The sequence below is a fragment of the Xiphophorus hellerii genome, chromosome 14 (genome assembly GCF_003331165.1).
Source record: "Xiphophorus hellerii strain 12219 chromosome 14, Xiphophorus_hellerii-4.1, whole genome shotgun sequence".
Classification (NCBI taxonomy): Eukaryota; Metazoa; Chordata; class Actinopteri; order Cyprinodontiformes; family Poeciliidae; genus Xiphophorus; species Xiphophorus hellerii.
Genome location: NC_045685.1, coordinates 14,430,042 through 14,454,064, shown reverse-complemented (window position 1 = coordinate 14,454,064; position 24,023 = coordinate 14,430,042). Strand labels below are relative to the sequence as shown.

General features: G+C 35.9%; 3 protein-coding genes and 1 long non-coding RNA gene across 5 annotated transcripts in view; 3 read left to right on the top strand and 1 right to left on the bottom strand.

Annotated features, from left to right (window-relative positions):
• Nucleotides 1-184: 184 nt before the first annotated feature.
• mfsd8 (major facilitator superfamily domain containing 8) lies at nt 185-7,191 on the bottom strand. Of its 2 annotated transcripts, none has more exons than XM_032583094.1 (12): nt 6,800-7,191; nt 6,596-6,678; nt 3,806-3,849; nt 3,125-3,365; nt 2,894-3,007; nt 2,662-2,806; nt 2,194-2,252; nt 1,721-1,829; nt 1,472-1,606; nt 1,285-1,388; nt 984-1,198; nt 185-901 (listed from the first exon to the last, which is right to left on the bottom strand). In XM_032583094.1, exons 1-12 carry the CDS (start codon nt 6,853-6,855, stop codon nt 695-697), a joined length of 1,512 nt encoding a protein of 503 aa, XP_032438985.1. In that variant the 5' UTR covers nt 6,856-7,191; the 3' UTR covers nt 185-694. The 2 variants fall into 2 exon arrangements, with proteins under 2 accessions (XP_032438985.1, XP_032438987.1); XM_032583096.1 differs by having other exon boundaries at nt 1,721-1,823.
• A 2,126-nt stretch (nt 7,192-9,317) lies between these two features.
• The window catches only part of LOC116732180 (butyrophilin subfamily 3 member A3-like), a 24,211-nt gene continuing 9,505 nt past the window's right edge, over nt 9,318-24,023 (top strand). The window contains 3 exon segments of the mRNA XM_032582173.1: nt 9,318-9,729; nt 9,882-9,944; nt 21,817-21,980. Coding sequence (XP_032438064.1) covers nt 9,726-9,729; nt 9,882-9,944; nt 21,817-21,980 — 231 coding nt within the window. The 5' untranslated portion in view covers nt 9,318-9,725.
• LOC116732182 (uncharacterized) lies at nt 13,222-13,786 on the top strand. The gene is made up of 3 exons (XR_004341727.1): nt 13,222-13,491; nt 13,599-13,643; nt 13,732-13,786. It is a non-coding gene; the product is annotated as an uncharacterized LOC116732182 (long non-coding RNA).
• LOC116732181 (butyrophilin subfamily 3 member A3-like) overlaps nt 23,687-24,023 on the top strand; it is a 22,077-nt gene continuing 21,740 nt past the window's right edge. The window contains exon 1 of the mRNA XM_032582175.1: nt 23,687-23,920. Coding sequence (XP_032438066.1) covers nt 23,917-23,920 — 4 coding nt within the window. The 5' untranslated portion in view covers nt 23,687-23,916. The remainder of the gene's footprint in view (nt 23,921-24,023) is intronic.

Here is a 24,023-nt window from a genome sequence, read left to right as displayed (position 1 = left end):
TTCTAAAAAAAAGGTTATTCTCCACATTATTCTATGAGAAGTTGGAATATTTAACTGTTCTACTACTAACCAAACTTTGTGTTTGACTGATCAATGCCCTTAAGCAGTTTCCAAATACTAATAATCTTTGAATAAAATGTAAAACAGGTGACCATGGCATTATAATGAAGTAAAGCAGAGAAAGTTAATTTCAGAATAAAAACTTTATGCTTCATTCACTTCATTATCTCTGTACACACACACAGAAATCACTTTCTGAATAATTTAGGAATGAGAAAACTCCCATAGTTTCAAACAACTATGGGTAAAGCTATTCAGATAATTAGGGAAAATAACATCAGTACCTTTCTTACAGTGCATTAATTTTAAAGTGTTTCACTGGTAATTCTTAATATAAACTATGTAACCAATTTCTTGCAATCCTGAAACAGCAAAACATTATTATGTTGTTTGTTAACTTCTCTCGCAGTCCTTTAAAATGAGTGAAAAGTCAGTTGCAGTTCCAGCAAAATAATCAATCAAAATCTCTTTGCCATTAAGGTTTAGGACTAAAACCCTGAGTTAAAAACTAGTAATTGATCAGTCCCCACATTTAAAATAAGAAGCAGCAAAATGATTCTGTCACAGCAGAAAGTCTGGACAAATGTACCATTAGTAGCCATGTACTCCTGCTAGTTTCTGTGGTGAGAATCTGTTACTCCACGATCCTTCCGTGGCGAACAGAAAAGGCGATGAGTCTGTGGTAGGCTGAGAGGAGGAGGATGACGCCCAACACCACCATACCGCAGATGAGGCCGAAGGCCCAGCGAGGTCCCAGGAGGGTGTAGACGTGGGAGACGAAGATGGGGCCGAGTGTTCGCGCCCCGCTCCCAGAAGCGGTCAGCCAGCCCATGTACACACCCTGGAGACATGAAGACACACTGAGCCTCACTGAACGCATCATTACTACTTCAACTTATTGAAAACACGCCTAAATTTTTCACCTGAGGTTTTGGTCCGAGGATTTTGGAATAAAGCGTGTAGGACATCACGTTGCAGGCCGGGTAGCCCACCCCAATGAGGAAGTCTGATGAGATGTACTGAGCGAGGTAAATAGCCGGGGTGGTCTGACACCAGGTCTGCTCGTAAGGGCAGCCTGTGGGCTCCACGGTGCCGTTGCCCTCAGACATTTGACTGACCAAAGAGTTGTTTTTCAGGTCTGCATTTTGGTGAAAGGAAGAAAAACTCAAGTTCAAATCCAGATTTCTTCCTCAATATTTCACCTAATGTTTTCCCACAGATTACCTGCCCACTGGATTTTAGGGAAATGATTTCCCCAGGGAAGAAGAATAATGAAGCCACAGAATATGATACCAAAACCTGCAAGCAACACGGGGCGATCCCCAAACCTGAAAGAATAGAAAGTAACTTCTTCATGACCCAAATTCAGTCAAACTAAAATATATCTTCTTTTTAGACATGAAGCATTTACCTTGTAGCGGCTGCTTTTACCAAAAGAAACACCAGGATTGATTGAAATCCGATGCCGACCATAATAATACCGTTGTACAGAACGGCTTCTTTCCTCGTCCAGGCGAACATGTCCATGGACAGAGGAGTGGCAATTCTGGAGAACAATAACAACCATTAGGACTTTCCTCCAACCCAGTAGGTGTGTGCTGTGTGTTTACCTGTGCAAGTATTTCAGGTAAACATTTCAGTATTTCAGTGCAATACTTACGTTTCAAACACAGCGAAGATGAACATGATGATGAAGAACAAAACGTTGGAGGTCACAACAGCCACCTGGTCGATGGCTTCCACAGATTCATCCAGGATATCGACTGTTTCTGAACAAAGAAGAACACTTAAATAATTAAAAATAAAAACAGAAGGCTACCATCCTGTAACAGACACTTTTTAAACTTATCTGGATTTACATGTAATGGCTGTTTCCACACATTTAGAGACAGAGTTGGAACCCTTATTACTGGTAATCTCAGCTACCAGTATTTAAAAGCAACTTTAGAAAAGTAACCAGGATGTTGCAAAGAAAACTAACCAGTTCTTACGGTTTTTTAGCTGAAGGCAACAATCTCGTTCCAGAAGATTCAATTATTCAGATCTCATTGTATCAAATCCCATGCACATTTTTTTGTTCAAATCTTAAATAAAACAACAAAATAAGCAACAAAGATTTCTGACAACTAATACCTTCTGAGATGTAGTTGATAGATCTGATGTGCTTTCCATCTTCATTTACACGGTGCTCTCTGATGGCAAAAAACATAAAAATATAAGAGCTTTTAGATGAATAACAAGGTTGAAACTTGGACTGAACTGGTTGTTTCAAGAAGGATAATGATCCCAAACCATAACAAAGCTGGTTATAGAATAGATGATGTAGTCTAACATTAAGCTTTTGGAAAATCCTGAGCTAAAATATATTGAGCGTGTGTTATGGACTATGCTTATAGATCAGGAAATGAGTCAATTTAAAAAAAGAGCAGATCAAAATAATAAGACACTCTGCATGAGCTGACATGAGTGGAGCAAAGTTTATCCATTTTTAAACGGTTCACTGGAGAAAACAGTGATGTGATCTGAATTTGTTGTTCTCACATTTTGAAATAGCAACACACACATGAAATAAACAGGCATGCTGTGTATTAATAAACTGACTTGAGCACCAGCAGAACCAGCAGGATGTTGATGAGTCCGAAAACCGCAGCCAGTAAAGCCGGCGTGGTGTACATGTTGAGCTGCAGGTCTAGGAACTTCATCGTGACGCCGTTTTCTCCGATGAAAGACAGGCATGCCTGCAAAGCTGAAGCCCACAAACACAGAGACGAACATGAACACGTCTTTCTTCTTCAGTTATTCTCCACACCCAGAGCAGCTCCGCATGAAGCACCTGGTCCAAGGATGAAACCCAGAGCCTGACAGGCGCTCATGTTTGCCATGGCTCCAGTCCTTTCGTTCAGAGACGTAGCCCCAGCGACATATGACCTCACAACAGCAACATTACCTGAAGGCAACAAATCGAATATTACTGTGTATGAAATGGGGCAGAGACATCTCTATTTAACACCAGGTCAGATTTTCAGCGTTGTAGGAAACAGGAGCCAGAAGAACGGATTCCCACCTGCTCCAAAGCCAACAAATGCTCTGGACATGAGCATGTGGTACTTGTTGTTGGTTTTGGGCAGATACGCGTAGGCATAGTAGATATTGGCAGCCAGGTTGATGAAGATGGAGCACACCAGCGGCTCCCTGCGCGGCCGGTGATTAGACCACAGGCCAAACAGAGGTGAGGCCACCATCTGACCCAGACTGTAGGCTGCAACCATCCAACCCAGGAAGCTGGCGTCTGCGCTGCTGTCGATCTACAACACGAGACAACCAGGTCCAGGGATGAGACCGACTTACTAAAACACAACACAGTCTGACTCCACGTCAAGCAAGTAACTTCAAAGGTATGGGTAAAAAAAAAAAAAAAAAAAGAGTAACTAACCACAATTTACCTTTCAATCTATACTTAAATTTAGTTTCTTGACATAAAGTAAGCAATCTATCTTTGTTTTGCCTGCTTTGTTGTAATGATGCCTCATATCTAAGCGATGATTCTCCAAAAGGGAATTCAAATACAAAATATGCTATTTTTGGTCACAACGGATTTTCTAAGATGTTCTTTACTACTGCTTTCATTTCCCTTTTTTCATTTATTTGTGGTCACTGTGGTTTTATGCAGAAAGCGAACACTTTCTCTCAACCTTACCAAAAAAAACACACTTCTACCAAACTGAAAACTGAAAGCAATCCATACCTTCTGCAAATAGGGCCATAGTGATGTGATGACGATGGTGAAACCTGAGCAGAAACAAGAAACAGAAATGATCCACAAGCCGTCAAAGAGGTTAAATATGGATTTGTCTTAAAGAACCACAAGAAGGGAGACAGAAGTTAAAACTCTCAGCTGTTAGAGAGAGAAACTAGTGATCAGGCCCACTGTCGGATGTAGTGATGGACTCAGACATGAATCGTCATAGATACATAAAGACAGTTACAAAGTTGGCCTTCTATCAACTGAAGAACATTTCCAGGCTTAAAGAATTAATGTCCCAACAAGATCTTTCGAAACTCTTCCATGCATTGATATTTAGTGGTATTGATTACTGCAATAGTGTCTTTACAAGTCTGCCATATAAAAAAAAAAACACACAGACAGCTGCAGCTGATTCAGAACACCGCTAATAGTTCTAAAGTCCTAATACTGGCAGCATTCAGCTTCTACGCTCCACAAATATGGAACAAACTTCCAGAAAACAATAGAACAGCTGAAACACAGAGTTCCTTTAAATCAAAGCTAGTAGCACACCTGATTAGAGCTGCTTTTAATTAATAACTGGAACATCTGTATATTTGATGTATAGTTAATGATGGCGTTTGACAAACTAATGTTTTTTAGCCTTTATGTTTTCAGACAGAAAATATGTCAGCGTAATCAAACAGTTTTTCTCCTCATACTTTCAGACTGAGAAAATCATAAAAGCAGATTTAAGACTTTTTAAGACGTTGCAGGAACTCTGAAGATCAAACTAAACACATACATTTTCTGGGGGGGTTAAATCATAAAAGATACAACACTGGGGTTGGGAAACTTCATGCATGTTGAAAAGCAAAACAAATGTTATTTCCTCCTGTGTTTACTTATCAGGCACATGATAGCAAATGTTGCATTTTAAGTTGCTATAAAAAGTTTAACTTTATACCAACACATTTTTCTGCACAGCACCTGCAGTCCAGTTAATGTTTAGAACTAAAACAACTTGTAAACAAAGTTAGTAGGTGTACCAAAAAATAATTGAAGGACGGTTTATAATTATCTTGCTGGTGATCTTGCCGCAGTTGTTAAATATTGTCAAATATAGTGATTTGTTATAGATTAAAAGATCACTGCATAACACATTTGATAACTTAATGGTAGATGGATTGAATGGCATCCCAGGCAGATATTTAGTTGCTCACAAAGATTTCTTTCTTCAACTGGTCCAGCCTGATGGATGTGATGCTCTGGAGCTCTGGTATTTCTGGTTAAACTGGTTTTAACTGGAGGCACTGCTGCAACTGATCACCTTTAATTTATAGAGCCAGATCTAGGTACTGTTTGTGTTCCTTTATTTATATTTATTGTATTTAATTATTTTACATTACAGTTAGTTATCTTCCAGTTTGGTTTGAGGGTGAAGTAATTTTGGTCAATCTCAGCTCTTTTAGTAGAAAATAAAGAACTAACTTTGACCAATTCAACTTCTATAGTAAATGTAATTTATCTGATTAACAGCAATATGCCTAGAGCAAATTTAATATTCTGTCACTTTATAGTGGTTTAAAATGTAACTTTTATTTTACATGGATCTCAAAAAACTGGCATTAAAAAGTTCCTAGAATTTCTTTCAAAATGTGAATCCATACAGATTTATTACACGCAGTGCGATGTATTTCAAGTGTTTATCTCTGGCAATTTTGATAAATATGAATTAAATCCAATGGAAATCCAATATTCAGTTTTTCAGGAATGTAGGATGTTGCACAAGACCAATAAAACATAAAAGTCAGTCTGATGAAATGTATCTCCATGGACCAAAGCTGCAGAGACTGTAAAATAGCATTCATCCCCTCAATGTCAATGTTTAGAATATTGTAGTCACAAAGTATTGCTTTAACATTCAATTTGGAAGGATATTCCATGCAAATTCTGCATGCAAATAATATTTTGTGTCTTTGCAGTGAAGAAAGTTTATGAACTCTGAAAGATTGAGAACCTTTCTACATGAGTAGCTGAATTAATGGTGTTACAGCATACACAATCTTGAGGAAGACTGCTAACATGACATCCATCAGACCTGGACAGCATCCACAAATACGGTGAGCTGCGTTGGGTTAAGAAACTGGTTGTTCAGAGTGCTGTATCCAAAATTATGAAAGTTAGTGGAAGAGAAAGTGTGATCAAAATCCCCTAGCAGGATTGTGAAGTGAACTCCTTTCAGGGACCGGATGGTTGCTCAGTGGTCTAAAGTCCTCTTTTCATAAAAAAGTAAATTCTGAACTTGAGTCCATGCTACGCCAACACTACTGATACCAGCTTTCAGACCCATGGTATCATTGTGCTTCATCTGCAAATTGGCCAGAGCTAAAACCCACAGAATTTCCATACAGGACTGCAAAGACAAAGATGAGACTGTATTGTGAGAATGATGAGAGCTTTTTAGTAGTTCACATGTATGTGTTAAAAGCCCTTTGTTGCACTGGTTTAAAGAGTAATCTGGTTATTTCCAGAACAGGAATTTTAGCTTTTAAACTGAACTACTGAAATAAGTTATCTTTTTGATTACCTTCTTTTATTGGGATCCACTTGCATAGTTCTGTAAAAATGTTTTGCTCCTTTTTGTTAATTTTCCATCCCTTTATCACCAAACCTCTTTCAACAGGGAGACTTTGTATTTGCTTTATCCAGCACATTTGTCACCAGTTTTCAGATCAGTCGTCTTGTTGAACTAGACAGACAAGGTGCGTCCATACAAAAGGGGACAAAAGTCATGGGAGTCCTCCTCACCTACACTGCTGAGAAACATTGTGAAGTACATGACCCGGATGGACCTCCACCGGCCTCTGTAGTCCTCATCTTGGGAGTCATCACTGCATACAGACAGGAGCAATTTGTGGTTTAAAATTATTTAATACAGCTGTGATACAGACACATTTTAAATCTGGCTTCACGCATTCTTGGTGGTAAAAATTCACCCTAGTCTGCACTCACCTGCTTGCATCGTCCCGGAGCAACGGAGTGGCGTCGTCTGGGTCAAGATGTGACATTTTAACTAATTAAGTAATCTAGAGGAAGTTCCGATGGTGTCCTAAGTCGCCATGTAGACGAGGGTCAGTGAACTAGCCGGGGCTTACAGTAGACTGCTCTTCCGGAAAGCTTCGAGCAGCTAGCTACACTTGCAGGTAACCCCAGGCGCACAAAATAACACGTCAGCTGCAGACATTAATAAGCTTAACAAATACTTCACATATTGTTGAGAAGAGGCATTTCTAACAGTTGTTAAAGCCCATAAAAAGCAGCACGTAACACAAAACCTGACCGAACTGGACTATGATACCATGGCAGCGCAACTTAATTTAGGTCCAGTAAACAAACTATAACGTCCGGTTACATTTTACAAAATAAGACACAAAATATAAACTTTATTGAGTTTTATTTTAAATGCAGCATTTATACGTTATTTAAACAGTTAAATATCCTTTTAAATGAATATACTGGATAACCTGCTTATGTTTGAATTTTAATTTCTTTGTCTTTAACAAGAGTCTGCTTTTGTTTTGAAACCAACACTACGTTACGCTTGTGTCATTTCCGCTGAAATACTTTTAACTTGTCGCAGCTCGCTCACGTGAGAACGCGAACACGAACTTTGCGGTCTGTCCCAGCTGACAGTTTTGTGTCAAGATCAAAGGTGAAGCACCAGATTTCACAGCAGAAACCTCGAAGAAGTCCGCGGTTATACTACCAGGCCTAATGTGAAGAACAAAACAGTGCAGCAGTTCAATATATGTGCATTTAATTAGATTTCAGCTGTTCAAAATATTGTTTAAGAATCCGAGAGATTTATACACTGACATTAAACTCTTACGTAACATTAATAACATTATACCTGGATTGAGGATGGCTTAAAAATACATAATTTTCTTCTTTATTTTTATATCAACAGGAGGAAAACTGGTGCTAAACATGTTGATTGTAGGGAAAAAAAAGTTCTCTATGTTAAACGTGTAAATTATTAAGAGTGTGAAAACACACACACACACACACACACACACACACACACACCCACACATGCACGCACTTACACACACCTAGATGGTTCGGATCATTATCAATTTTAATATTATACAAAAATAAGATGAACCTAAAAGCAAATTGCAGTTTTCAAATGATCATTTATTAAAACAAATCATGGCTTATACTTATTATTAGTGACTCTAAGGTCAATTTAGTAACAATTTTATTGAGTAAAAAACAGCAACAAACAAGATTAAACAATGATTAATTATATTTATATGATGTGCTTACAGGAATGAACGTTCAAAAATATATTATTTAAACTAATAAAATATCAAGGTTTTCTCAGAAGTTAAGCATTTTCTCAGGAGTTTAAAGAAAGGCTTTTTATTGAAACACAAGTTATGAGACCTAGAAATATTGTAAATGGGAGAATTTGGGAGATAGAAGAATTCAAATTGCCCAAACATTTAAAACATAAATTTCTTCAGCAGCAGAAAATCACTTAAACTGAAGAACCATAATGTGTTATGATGGTCAGGATCTTGTTGTGCTAACACCCGACGAACTGAACTGGATCTCTGAAGCAGTTCTTTTTTCAAGCTTGGCTGATGCAGGGATCAACTTTGTCACAACAGGTATTCAAACCATTCTGTGGTTTTGTTGAATGTTTGGATGTTCTCCCTACTTTGGACCACTTCAGAAACATAAACAAAGCAAGTAACCCCGTCTTGATCGAAGTTACAGCTGATTCTAAGAACACCAGAAATAAGAAGGAAAAACAAAATAAAACTTTCTAGGAAATTTGTGCTGACATTAGAATAATTTCTGTTAAGATAATCATTCATTGAATACAGTGTTGGTCAAATTAATTCTGACTCTAACGGGTCAGGGATAAAGAGCCATCACCAGTCCTCAATCAGCCAATAAAAAGCAGACTTGACTAAATGTGTATCTTGTGTTTATCCTATGTGAAGTGAATTATTTTCACTATTTTCTTTTCTGTCATGTTTTTTAGCGATAAGATGGAGAAAAAGAATGTAAACAATATCATTGTAGATAAAATGCAATCTCCAGGCTGAAGTTGTTTATCCTTTAACTTTTCCAACACGTTATGATTCTACTGAGTAAATACACAAGTTTAACATAATAATCACCATTTAAAGTCTTTTAATCCTAAATCATTTGAAAAAACTATTTGAATTCCTAAATTACGAAACATAAGACATATTTTGACATGCATTCAGACAAAAATCGTAATACTAAAAATAATAACAATCTAGAGATTGTTACTATAATCTAAATACATCAATGATTTATTCAATATAATGAAAAGTGGTTCTAGTGGGTGAATGGTCAGCTCTAATATGATTTTATACCACAAAAATATTATTAATTTTCTTCAGCACAATAGTGACTAAACAGACGTATTGCTGGTATATTGCACTATTTATATTTTTCAGCTCAGAGCATCAGCTCATTAAAACCTGACCGTGAACATCACAGTGTATAATAGCGCCTTCAATAACATTTGCGAAATGAATTAAATGTTCTGAATACATGATATAAGAACTACTCCGAGCGAAGTGTGTTGTTAAGCATCAGAGACCCTTTTCCTTTAAGACGTTTTCATATAAATAGCGACTGTGTCTCCACCCAGCCGAACCAAATTGGGCGGCATTTTTTTCAGAGTCGAAAGTGAAAGTAGACAGACCTCATTCTGGGCGTCCATTTTACATCTTCGACATATTTCGGCCACTAAAGACTGTGAAGACGGATTTCATGCCAGACTGACCTCCTCGACTTGAATCACGCCCAAAACCAGCCTCGTCAGAAAGAATCCACCGCCGCTTTTGTGTGTGTGGTTATTACGTCACCTTGGATTCACTAAAAATACACAATGGGTAGGTCGAGTTAAACATGTGCTGCTTTAGTTTGTAAATATTACCTAGATTTAAAACTGCTCTCACCTCCAGGTTATGGGGGAAAAAAATCTGGTTTGTCTTCTTATAATTGCTGCTGTAATTTATTATTAGTTTTTTTTTTCTCATCCCAGATAATCGGATGATTCACTTTTATTTTCTGGCGCTTCTTTCCTCGCCTTGCTGTCTTGCTCCCGGTAAGTTCCTTTCATCTATAAACCTCCTCCCACTCTTATCTGAGTCATTACTACGAAAAATAATCATTAACTGATCTGTTTATGTGATTTGCTCAACCTCATTAACTCTTGGTTTGCTCAGCAAATCTTAAAACTCATACAGTTTGCAAAATTTATTGGACTCCAGCTTAACAAAAATAAATTAATTAATCTAGTATTGGAGTACCATGAACTCACAATGAAAAAGCAAAAATCCTTAAATTTAAGTATGTTTATTTAATAGGATTAAAATAAGGTGTTATTTTTTTGTACATTATTATTGGTAAACTTACTGTTTATTTACTTTGTGCTATCTTTAGATAAAATATCTTGAGTGCCTTTCCTTTCCTGATTAATTGTATATTAACAACTCTTTGGCTGGACTGAATGGCTTCAAGGCTTAAGAAAATAAAGAACACCAAACCTGCAGCATCAAAGATCCATAACTCTATAAACCCAAATGTATAATTTTTTACTTCAAGTACTTTTAGTATCTCTGAACAGCACACAATGATTGAATTAAAACTTTAGTTATAACTTTCCCTTGATCCAGGACTTGTACAGTTCTAGATAAAGCAGGACAGCTAACATTTCTGCAGACTCCACACATCCTGGACACAAACTGTCCAGTCTATTACCTTCAGGTCGGTGGTACAGAGCAGTATTTACAAAAAGCAGCCGCTACAAAGACAGTTTCTTCCCCCAAACTATCTGTTGATCAAACACTCAACAGTCAGATTTCCCAGAATGAAACCATGAACTAATTCAACTTATTCTGTTTTAAAAATAATGTCTGTATACATACTTATTTGAAAAACACTGTTTTAGTCCCCACCAAATTTGTGCACTGAAGGTAAAATGGAAAGAAAAAAGTAAAATTTGTATTTACATGCACAAAATTAGCCCATAAAGCTGATTCTGATTTTTATTAATGCTCTTTTGGAACCAGCGGAGGAAAATGTTGAAATAGCAAATGTTAATGCTGGTTTCTAAGTTTGTAAGATACTTTTTATACATTTATAAAAAGTCATACCTGGTGCTGCAAATTGTCATTAATAATCATCTGGAACTTAATTTAATATAAATCATTTGGTTTAGAAAACTTAAGACATAACCACAAGGAAACTTTTTACTTTGAACACTTCTTGTATTCAATTTAATTGTGCCCTACAAAATAAAAGATGACTGATCAAGATTTTCTTTTCAGTTTCAGAGACTTTCACGGTTTCAGTAAAGCCTCATGTCTCAGTCCATCGAGGCCAGACAGCCACCTTACCCTGCTGGCTCACCCCCTCTCAGAGTGCAGAAGATATGGAGGTACGCTGGTATCAAGGGAGTGATCAGTATGACACTCCTGTCCTGCTTTATAAGGGAAAGGCTTTAGACAATTCATCCCAGAAAGCTTCATACGCTGGCCGAGTCTCATTCAGCTTAAAGGAAGAAACATCAGGTGGATTAAAGGCAGGTGATGTCAGCCTGAAGCTGGAAAACGTCACAATTGAAGATGCAGGAAAATATATATGCTATGTCAGCAGCTCTGAAGATTATGACAGTGCATCTATTAGTCTGAGTGTGACAGGTGAGAACCATGAAACAGAACAAGAACAAAACCAAACAGAATGATGTCTACATCAAATGATCATCCTCTTCTTCTTTCAGAAACTGGACGCTCCCCTCTCCTGTCAGCAGTGATGAAAGACGATAACAAAGTTAATATGAGCTGCCAATCTGACGGCTGGCATCCAAAGCCTGAGCTGAGCTGGTCAGACAGCAAAAAAGCTCTCATACCTGCTAATGTGTCGTTTAGCAAAAACTCTGCTGGTTTTTATTCAGTCCATAGTTGGGTTCTGGTCTCCAGTTCTTCTGAGGTCTCCTGCTCTGTTGGGCTCTTCAATGAAGCACCAAAAGAGGCCAGAATGCGCCAGGAAAATTCTCCACCATTACAAGAAGGTACGTGGTTTCACTTCTAGGGCTGCACAATATATCACAAATATATTGTGATGTGTGTCAAATATATTGACACACTTGACTTTACCAAAAATGCTAAAGGTCACACAGAGTAAGAAGGACAGAAAAGAAAGAGTGAAAAGAAAAAAACAGGCACATTTAGCTCCTGATATGTCATCAAAATATTTGCCATTATTATAGCCACTGCAAGACTTTCTGATCTTGTTCAGCCTTATCATCATGTATTCTTCTTTAGTTTTCTATGAGGAAGAAATTTACTAGAACATGTTTGTTATATATTATTCAGAGTCAGGATCCTCAGCTGGATGGGTGGCCTTTGGGATACTTCTGGTAGCTGTATTAGCTGCACTCGGAGCCTTGTACTTTCTGTACTTCAGGAAGAAAGGTAAATGTTTGATTTACATCAGAGAGCATGTATTGATGACAACATTTAAAGATGCTGAGATTTTAATGAGTACTGATTTCATACTTTGTAATATGTTTTCATTTCAGCCAACAAATCAAAATCAGGAAATGACTCAACTGATGGTAAGAAACACTTCAGACACCTTAAACATATTTGTTTAGAACAGTTTTACAAACTTTCTGCTCAATGTCACCTTCCTTATATTAAAGGAACAATCTTGTAGTTTTACCTTTTGTGGAGTTTTCAGACTTAATTAATAGTTTTGTGAATTTAATACGGAGCAAAAACCTTGTGATGTTTATTAGCACGGTTATAAAACATGAAATATGTCCACATATAAGACAATAGAGACACATACAGCCCCTTGCAAAATTATTTGCATCCCTCTTTCACATTTTATCACATGACTGAATGTGTGTTATGGGAGAAGATTTGATATTATAAAACAATGTTGTGTAGTCCATCACTGGAAATATTAAGAAAAATAATACATGGTTTTCAAATATCTGACAAAATTGTAAAACTTATGGAGCTGCCTTTATAGCAAAATATAGTAAAGTTCACACTGTTATACCCCCCAAAATGGTACAAATACATTTGGAAATCATCTAAGATTTTCATAACATAATGTTGAAACTGGTATTTAAATGATCAAATTCTTTTTAAAGTCTAGAAATAAGAAATTTTAAATTTAAACAATGAAATCAAAATTGTCCATATAGCTGTCAAAACTGGACTTCAGTGTCCACCCCAAACGTCACTGTGTAGCGTCATCACACACAAAACAGATATGAGAATAAAGGACTGGTCAGAATCACTTCCTAAAGTTTTATTTTTTATCTTCCAGGGGCCAAAATCACAAGCTTTTCTGAAGGTAAAACAGAAGGTGTAATTCATATTTACTTATTAAAGATGCTTATTGTTTTTGATTTCTCTAGATGTTTGAAGACATGAGAGGAGAGCAATAGAAACATAAACTTATTACATATCTTTACTGTGTTGTGTTCAGATTTTCAGTCAAAAAACAGAATGTTTGATGAACCTCAGTCTTGTAGAGATAATTTTAAAGCTCTTGTTGTATTCACTGCATAAAACAACTATAATATCATGTATTTTTGTGTTTTCTTTCAGAGAATGAACCACTTCTATTAAAAAGTAGGACACAGTATTTGAAGCTGCACATATTAATATAATCAAAACAAAACCTTTATAATACAAAATCACATTTCTAAGATGTTTTCTCTTCTTGCTTTTCTGTCCAGCAACATGGCAGCCAGCAGTTCTATTGGAAGCATCCAAGAATTATGGTAATTTTACATTTATTTAATATTATTCTTATTTAGCATTTCTCTTCATTATTATATTGATTATAATCACATTTTCAATATTTAACAGAGAATGTTCAACTGGTGGACACAGAAAACAAGCTAATAATAATGAGGAACCCTTCATACCCCAATATGAAGGATTCTATACTGAGAGAGGCCAATGTTGAGTTTCCTGATGGAGACAGAGTCACCTGTCTCACTTCAGTCAGAGGATCACCTGGCTTCTCTTCTGGACGACACTACTGGGAGGTTTCCTTAGAAACTGCAAATATAGACCTCAAGAAGTCCTGGTGGATCGGAGTTACAGAAAAACATGAAATCCCTCACGATGAAAGTTTCCCTCCAACCACAAAAAATGGTTTCTGGTTCTTGTCTTCTTGCCCCAAACAGGAGGATACTCTTCAGTTTAGCACTGAACCAGAGACATTCATTTATGTCCAGTCAAAACCAAAAACAGTCGGTGTGTATTTGGACTTTGACAACAAAAATCTCTCCTTCTATAATGTGGAAGAAAAATGTCTGATTGGATCTCTGGCAGCAAAATTCACAGGTGAAGTGTTCCCACTTTTTAACCCTGGAAAAGGTGACAAATCACCTATGAAGGTTTTACAGAGACCTGCGCAGGATCAGTCAAATAACACTGAACCTGTGGAGAAATTACAAAAGGCAGAGAAGGACCAATCAGATATGACTGAGAATGCAGAGGAAGAAATTTAAAAGTGGCACAAATGAAGAAGAAGAAGAGGAGTGGGGGGTGCTGCACAGTGTAATGTTGTCCTGCATGCAGCAAAGTCCAAAGTAAAAGTTAATAATCAGTAGAAAAAATTATTTAGATCAAAATGTACTTGTTGCACTCAAAGTTTAAGAAAGTACAAAAAAGTATTATAAGCTGAACACTTAGATTTTCTGAAATTTAAGATCCACATCAATGTTAACAGTTTCTCTTGAGAAACATTAAATGTCTTCACAAAATGCAAGTTGTGTTTATGTCTGAACTCACTGATGCTGGAGCTTTCACCAGTGAGTGATTCACACAACGAGAAAATGTTTAATTAAATATCTTCCATCATTTCACATACAGTTTCTGTTGCGTCTGCAGTTAAAGGCAACTCTGATAAACCCAAAAAAGAAAATAAAACTTCTAGCTCCAAAGAAAGTTTTATTATTTCCTTGATGTTTTTACAAATATAAGTCATGAATTCTCAATTAGCATCAACTGTCTAACCCTAAATTTGCACTTCTTTAAATCCTGGTTTCATAACTGAGACAATCAATCAGTGAACTAATCACTAGAGTCACATGTTGCTTTCTCTGAATATTAACTTTACTGGATCAGTAAAATAAATGTACATTTATGTGTTGTTTTTGGTACATGTGTAGATTCATAAACAATGTTTAAATGTGTTGTAACTCTCAGTGAATATTTACTCATCGTTAACCTGGTCCTCTAATGTGTTACAAGTCATTTTTCTAAATTCATATTAACTGACTTTGATACCTATTGTAAAACTGACTACTGTAAAATGTTCCTTTTGTCAACATTTACTAATACAACCTTTTATATGGGTTGTTATAAATATTTTTGTTATGTTATTATATTTTGAGGCTATGCAAAGCTGCCTATTCTCACATTTTACCATCTATAAAATGTTTGTTCTTTGGAGAAGCTGTCAAAGTGATGTTTTGGAAGCTAATTTGACTTTAACTTGAACTAATTTGTTTTTTAGGTCAGTATATGATGTTTATATGATGTTTAATGGAAATACATATTTCAGGGGCGACTCAGAAGACATGTCTAATAGATTTTATCACTGCTTTAGAGCCTGTTGGGCCCTCAAAGCATTGGGAGAACATGTATACACTTTAATACCTGAAACATTTTAGCCACAAGAATGGGAAAGCATGAATTATTTATTTTATGGCAGCTCAGTATCATGAAAAGCTCCTTCGAGTCTCAACTTTAACTATTTACAGGCCATGATACATCACAAAATATATATAAAAAATGTACAGCTTGTTGAAAAATTGACTTTTTATAGTCAATCAATCAAACTTGCATGAAACTTTTGAAAACTGTTAATTACCATGACTAGCATAAAATACATTTAAAAATATGATACTGTGGTGGAATATTGTGCAAGCTTTTTGTGTCAGTCTGTACTCAGATTGTGCTGATTTTTAATTTTAGATAATAAACAGATTAAAATTTGAAGGAACAATAGAAGATAAATATGTGTGAAACTCAATGATGCTTCACGTTTTTACCGCCTCTTGTTGTAAATGTTTTGTGTTTCTAACTGAAGATTTCAGAACATTGTATGAGACATATTCACCAGGTTTAATTTTTTTTAAATAAAGAAAAATATAATAATCTGTCTGCCATCTTTTTTTGTTTTACATAAGTTCTACCTTACAATCTAGAAAAGTCATCAAAATTTCTTACTTACTTTTTTTTATGTGGATAAAATAGATTGTAATGTAGATTCCACAACATGATTCAAAATTAAATTTGGAATAACAATATAAAAATTAGAATAGATTGAAATAGACCAGATGTAGACCACTATTTGCCTTCAGACATGGTTTCTGTGTTCAAATTATTCTTGAAGGCTAATCAACAATATATTTTATTAAGGATGCAATCTACTTACTACAAAATATAACTAATTAAACTAAGTTTTGATAATTTTATTTGTGGATTCTTGTTCAGAGTTCAGTTGAAGAGAGGAAGAACAGACATATTGGAGCCCAGAAGATTGATCAGATTGTTAAAATATAAGCTGTTTAAGAATACCGATAGCACAAAAAACAGAAACTAATACTTTAAAAAATGTTAAAATATTTGATTTGTATTATTTGATCATTGGTATCAATTTATATAGTTTTTACTCCAAATGCTGACGGTGAAAATGATTTATTACATGAAGAAAAGGTCAAACTAGACATTTATTTGCTAAAATGGTGGCTGGATCATTTTTAAAAGTGGATGGCAAAATTTCTTTCACACGCAGAATTTTATGAATCTATGAAGTTTGTTTTTTTTAAAGACAAAAACAATGAATCAACACAGTAAACATCAAGAGACTGGAGATTGCAGATAGTATTATAGCATTTCTAGTTTACTGGTATTCTAACCAGAAAATGCAGGTAAAATGGTTCAATAACATCTCTGCCTGTTTTGGCAGAGTAATGGTGTGAGTCAGGATGGGCTTCTTTCACTTTCCCTGTTTAACTTGATGACCTGTCAAAAGAAATGAACCTCTAAAACTGGATGTTTGCTCAGTGATACTCTGGTCAATCACTTTATGTATGCTGATGACCTGGCTGTCCTCTCACCAGCAGTGCTGACTTTCAGCAGTTACTGAATATCTGCTCTGATTATGGGTTGAGATTTGATGTGCAGTTTGATGCTAAGAAAACTTTTATGAAGGACTAAGGCAGGCAAAAAACTTTGTTTTCCTGATTTTTTTTTCTGTTGGGTTAAAAGTTAAGAGATTTTGTTCAGGAACTAAATGTCTGGGTCACTACATCACAGGCTGGTTCTGTGATGATGATGAAATTTATCAGCAGTGTCAGATATTGTACGCCCATGCAAATTCCGGGGAGAAAATTTCATATGTGTACCGACGAGGTAAAAATAATTCTGTTCAAAGCTTATTGTACATCCCTGTACACAGCCCCTTTGTGGTGCACATTTTAAAAAGCTAGCATGCAGAAGGTTAATCTTTGCTTTTTTATGTATTGTCGTGTGTCATGTCTTTGTTCTTTTTTATATCTACGTGGACCATGAGTCTGTTGAATAAAACAATCTATATACTTTAAATGCAGTTTTTCCAACAAGGTCTTAGAGTTTTGTTGGAGAACAAACAGCATCATGAGGACCAAGGAACAGCAGACAGATCACTGTCAGTAACTTCAGCTCCTGACAGTCAAAGGTTTTAGAATAATGTGTCAAAGTTGAGCATTTTTACAGACAAGCAGGATATTTTTACTGAGTGTAGAAGTATGAAGGAAAACAACAATAAATGCTGCTCTTAAATGAAAAATGTTTTATTCTTGTTTAAGCCTGTAAATTAACTCCAAATATGTAATTGTGAGTTACAATAAAGAGTCTTTGCAGAGGAACGTTGCTCTCTGTTGACTGGAGCACATTTTGCAATAGACTTGACATTTGTAGTCGGGTTCTACAACTTTAAGATTCCCCGTTATGAGAAAAGTAATAATTATTAAGTATTCATCACAAAAAGAAAAGAAATATTGAATGAGAATGTCTCTTCCTTTTTTGTAAAAATGCTTGTTGGCAACAAAAATTATACTCTTGGAAAACCTTTTTTTTTTCCTGTGAAATGGTGTCACATTTATGAGGAAGATCTACATGCATGTTAAGAATGGGAGCCATTTGACAGCATTGTGTTACATTCGGCTTAAAGCAGAACTTACAATACACACAAGGGAGATCTGTCCCAGGAATCAGGTAAGGTATGCTACGCCATTAATTTGCAAAATTAAATAAATAAATAAATACCCAATCACTCAATAAGAAATAAGTTGATCCTTAGCAACAATGATTTATTCAAAAAGAATTACAATACTACGAAATAATAATAGTTATCTTGATAGATAAATCGATAACCCCATTCCCTCAAAAAATAATTATGGTCACTCGGTTTGAATCAGCAAAAGACCTAATTAATTAAATGTCCAAAATTTTCCCATCCTTTTTTCAAAGAGATTATTGTCCACAAAGCAGATCCATATCCTCGAAAAATAAACAAAGTCCTGGAAGTATTCTCCCGTTTTGATCCAAAGTCCCGATCCACAATGACAAAATCCTAACGTCAAAACCCCTCCCAAAAAAGATACGAAAAAAGAGTGGTAGGTACCACCAAAAATCCCCAAAAAGAAAAGTACAGTCCAGATCTCACCGGGAGCGTTTTTCTTTCCCCTCGGTGGCGTCCACTTGCACCGGGCGCCGTTTCCTGGGTGCAAACTCCGATCCAGTTCCAAAAATACTATCTGTGGCACGGGGTGATCTTTGATCGCTGTTTTTTATGTCTTTCCTTTGATTTTTACTAGTTTTAAACGTTAAGACAAATCAAAACTCCCGCTGCACAGATCCCACGGTGAGCGTCTTCCTCCCCGCTTGCGCCTTCCTGCGCCGACGCACACGCCCCTTTTTAATTACTAATTTGTTTCACACACATCTGAAAACATCAGGATTTACCCAAATCAGTTATAAACAGTGGAAATTGGAATACTTTTTAACAATGAAATCACAGCAACTGTTCTACATGCACGACAGGTTGATACATTTACTTTTTAATGTATTTATTCAGAAAAAAACAAACATAGTGGTTATGTTACAATTGTGTGACCAAACTGGTCACCAGCAGGAGGTTCCAGGTTGTTTTTGGTTGACAAGGCTTTGGTTTGTGAAATATACATTTTTAAATTGACAATATGTCATGTTTCTTCATATTTCTATCATTCACTCCAATAAATAAGACAATAAATAAATAATGAAAATCTGTAAAACCTCCTCATCCCTGGAACCCCAAATTTGCGGAGGATAGCATTGGTTTCAAGAGACTCTCTAGAACAAAGGACTTAAAAAGACACTTCAGTAGTTTTACAACACTTTTCTTCTACTTCAGAAATTTTAATTTGGAGTAAAGCTGCTCTTGTCTAAATACAGTTTCTGACTACTCTACCTGCCTGTAGTAACTTCACGAATGAAGGAGAAACATATTTTAACTAAAAATCAATCAATCAATCAAATTTTATTTGTATAGCACATTTCAGCAGCAAGGCATTTCAAAGTGCTTTACATCATTACAAACACAGAAACACAATGCAACATAGAATCAACAATCAAAACACAGCATTAAGTCAAGTTCCATCAATAAATTTGTAATTGATTACATTTCAAATACAATCCTAAACAGGCGGGTTTTTAGTCAAGATTTAAAAGAAGTCAGTGTTTCAGCTGTTTTACAGTTTTCTGGAAGTTTGTTCCAAATTTGTGGTGCATAGATGCTGAAAGCTGCTTCTCCTCGTTTGGTTCTGGTTCTGGGGATGCAGAGCAGACCAGAACCGGAAGACCTGAGAGGTCTGGAAGATTGATACAACAACAGCAGATCTTTAATGTATTGTGGTGCTAAGCCGTTCAGTGATTTGTAAAATAACAACAGTATTTTAAACTCTATTCTTTGAGCTACAGGGAGCCAGTGTAGGGACTTTAAAACTGGTGTTATGTGCTCTATCTTCCTGGTTTTAGTGAGAACGCGAGCAGCAGCGTTCTGGATCAGCTGCAGCTGTTGGACTGATTTGTTGGACAGAACTGTGAAGACGCTGTTGCAATAATCAATACGACTGAAGATGAACGCATGGATGAGTTTCTCTAGATCTGGCTGAGACATTAGTCCTTTAATCCTGGAAATGTTCTTCAGGTGATAGAAGGCCGACTTTGTAACTGTCTTTATGTGGCTCTGGAGGTTCAGGTCAGAGTCCATCACTACTCCCAGGTTTCGGGCCTGATCGCTGGTTTTCAGTTGTAATAACTGAAGCTGTGCATTGACTCTAGATCGTTCCTCTTTAGGTCCAAAAATAATAACTTCAGTTTTCTAAAAATGCATCAAACACAGAAACACACCTGCTGCTTATAGTAAAGTCAGACTTCTGGTTTGCACACAGGCTTCCTGTTTATAATGTTACTCAGTCTGCAGAGCCTTTTGACCCATTTAGAGGTCAAGTGGATATGCCGTAAAACACTTATCACTGTCAGTAGTTTGCACTGTATTTTATTGTACACATTAACTTCTGTGAGTCTTGGTTTCAAAAGAAATATGGATTCAGGCAGTTTCTTCTGCCTGAATAAATTATTTTGTAGTGATTTTGTTAGTTAATCTCACTCACTTTTTACTTTATCTTTAAAGTACCAAAATTTGCACACAAATTTGTCATTTCAGATCTCTGTTCTTGAATCTCCCTACTTCAGTCAATTTTGATGACTTTTGTTTTTCTTTTACATTAAAATATTTTTTAAGTAGTGCTGCTCTTACTCTGACTATTATACAGCTGTTGTATTTTCATGTCTGAATTTATAGATGTTGCCGATTAAACATAAAGCCTTTTTATTCACCCATTGTGTTTGTTGCTAAAAGAAATGCTAGCATATGAATCAACATGTGCATGTGCAACATATGTAATGAAGTTGGGACATTTCATAAATGTTATGGATTCTGTATAATGTATGTAAGCTAATACTCTGATGAGAAAATTTGATGTGTTCCTCCTCCTCTTCTTATGACATTCTCATACGCCAGTGGTTCCTCAGGAACCACTGGCGTCATCATTTATTTGTGACTCAGTGAACAATATTACGTGCTGTATTTATTTTTACTTTATTTTCTATTTTTATTATCTTTGTTTTATCTTGTTACTACGTCTGGAATAAAGATACAATGATGATAAATGTTTGACTGTTGAACTGGACCTTTCAAGCTCACTATTAAGCTAATTTTCTGTGAACATTTCCACAAATCTTTTTGATAAATATTATACTACAAAGAGAAATACAAACATACCTTTATCTTGTTTTTCTTCTATTCTTCCTCTTTCTTTTCTCTGTCCCTGAAGAATAAGTCCTTTTTTGCAACATTATTTTGCTAACTTATCTTCTACGGTGCTGTGGAGGTTTTCACATGCACTGCACGTTACACAGCAGCTGATATTACCAGTGAAGTGTGACGTAAAGAGGCCACCAGGGGGTCCTTAAGAAAGATTCATTTTTTCTTCTTTCCTGTATAAAGAATGACTTCTACATTCATTCATGAAATAAAAAATAGTAAATAAATAACTGAATCAGATCGTTATAATGAAATTTTGTGTTTTTGTTAACATAATAACATAGAAATCATTACTAAAAAAAAAACTATTGTGATCTTTTGAAACCAGCAGTATAGAAAAATGTATTACAAACAGCAAAAATATCCATTCACAACCACATTGTAAATGTTACTGGTTTACAAAAACATTTTGATGTTTTCTTTTTTTATGTTTACCATGCATTGACCCGCAACTTAACATACTTAATATAATACCACAGCAAAATGAAAAGATGACTCTGATTATGATTGACTTTTCTTTTCAGTTTCAGAGATGTTCACTGTATCAGTAAAGTCTCATGTCTCAGTCCAGCGAGGCCAGACAGCCATCTTACCCTGCTGGCTCACTTTCTCTGAGAGTGCAGAGGATATGGAGGTACGCTGGTATCAAGGGAGTGATGAGTTTGATACTCCAGTCCTGCTTTATCAGGCAAGACAGTGGGAAAACACACACACACACACACAAGCACGCATGTTCACCCCCCCCCACCCCCCCCAACACACACACACACACCCCTACACGTCCACACACACACCTATAGATTATTCGGATTATTATCAATTTTAATATTATACAAAAATAAGATGAACCTAAAAGCAAATTGCAGTTTTCAAATGATCATTTATTAAGAGAAAACAAATCATCACTTATACTTATTATTAGTGACTCTAAGGTCAATTTAGTCATCATTTTATTGAGTAAAAAACAGCAACAAACAAGATTAAACAAAGATTAATTATATTTATATGATGTGCTTACAGGAATGAACGTTCAAAATATATTATCTAAACTGATAAAATATCAAGGTTTTCTCAGAAGTTAAGCATTTTCTCAGGAGTTTAAAGAAAGGCTTTTTATTGAAACACATGTTATGAGACCTAGAAATATTGTAAATGGGAGAATTTGGGAGATGGAAGAATTCAAATTGCCCAAATATTTAAAACATAAATTTCTTCAGCAGCAGAAAATCACTTAAACTGAAGAACCATAATGTGTTATGATGGTCAGGATCTTGTTGCGCTAACACCCGACGAACTGAACTGGATCTCTGAAGCTGTTCTTTTTTCAAGCTTGGCTGATGCAGGGATCAACTTTGTCACAACAGGTATTCAAACCTTTCTGTGGTTTTGTTGAATGTTTGGATGTTCTCCCTACTTTGGACCGCTCCAGAAACATAAACAAAGCAAGTAACCTGATCTTGATCGAAGTTACAGCTGATTCTAAGAACACCAGAAATAAGAAGGAAAAACAAAATAAAACTTTCTAGGAAATTTGTGCTGACATTAGAATAATTTCTGTTAAGATAATCATTCATTGAATACAGTGTTGGTCAAATTAATTCTGACTCTAACGGGTCAGGGATAAAGAGCCATCACCAGTCCTCAATCAGCCAATAAAAAGCCGACTTGACTAAATGTGTATCTTGTGTTTATCCTATGTGAGGTGAATTATTTTTATTTTATTTTCTGTCATGTTCTTTAGTGATAAGATGGAGAAAATAATGTAAACAATATCATTGTAGATAAAATGCAATCTCCAGGCTGAAGTTGTTTATCCTTTAACTTTTCCAACACGTTATGATTCTACTGAGTAAATACACAAGATTAACATAATAATCACCATTTAAAGTCTTTTAATCCTAAATCATTTGAAAAAACTATTTGAATTCCTAAATTACGAAACATAAGACATATTTTGACATGCATTCAGACAAGAATCTTAATAATAAAAATAATAATAATCAAGAGATTGTTACTATAATCTAAATACATCAATGATTGATTCAAGAAATATAATGAAAAGTGGTTCTAGTGGGTGAATGGTCAGCTCTAATATGATTTTATATCACAAAAATATAATTAATTTTCTGCAGCACAATAGTGACTAAACAGACGTATTGCTGGTATATTGCACTATTTATATTTTTCAGCTCATTAAAACCTGACCGTGAACATCACAGTGTATAATAGCGCCTTCAATAACATTTGCGGAATGAATTAAATGTTTTGAATACATGATATAAGAACTACTCCGAGCGACGGGTGTTGTTAGGCATCAGAGACTCTTTTCCTTTAAGATGTTTTCATATAAATAGCGACTGTGTCTCCACCCAGCCGAACCAAATTGGGCAGAATTTTTTGCAGAGTCGAAAGTGAAAGTAGACAGACCTCATTCTGGGTGTCCATTTTTCGTCTTCGACGTATTCCGGCCACTAAAGACTGTGAAGACGGATTTCATGCCAGACTGACCTCCTCGACTTGAATCACGCCCAAAACCAGCCTCGTCAGAAAGAATCCACCGCCGCCTTTTTTAATTTCTTTTGTGTGTGGTTATTACGTCACCTTGGATTCACTAAAAAGACACAATGGGTAGGTCGAGTTAAACATGTGCTGCTTTAGTTTATAAATATTACCTATATTTAAAACTGCTCTCACCTCCAGGTTATGGGGGAAAAAATCTGGTTTCTCTTCC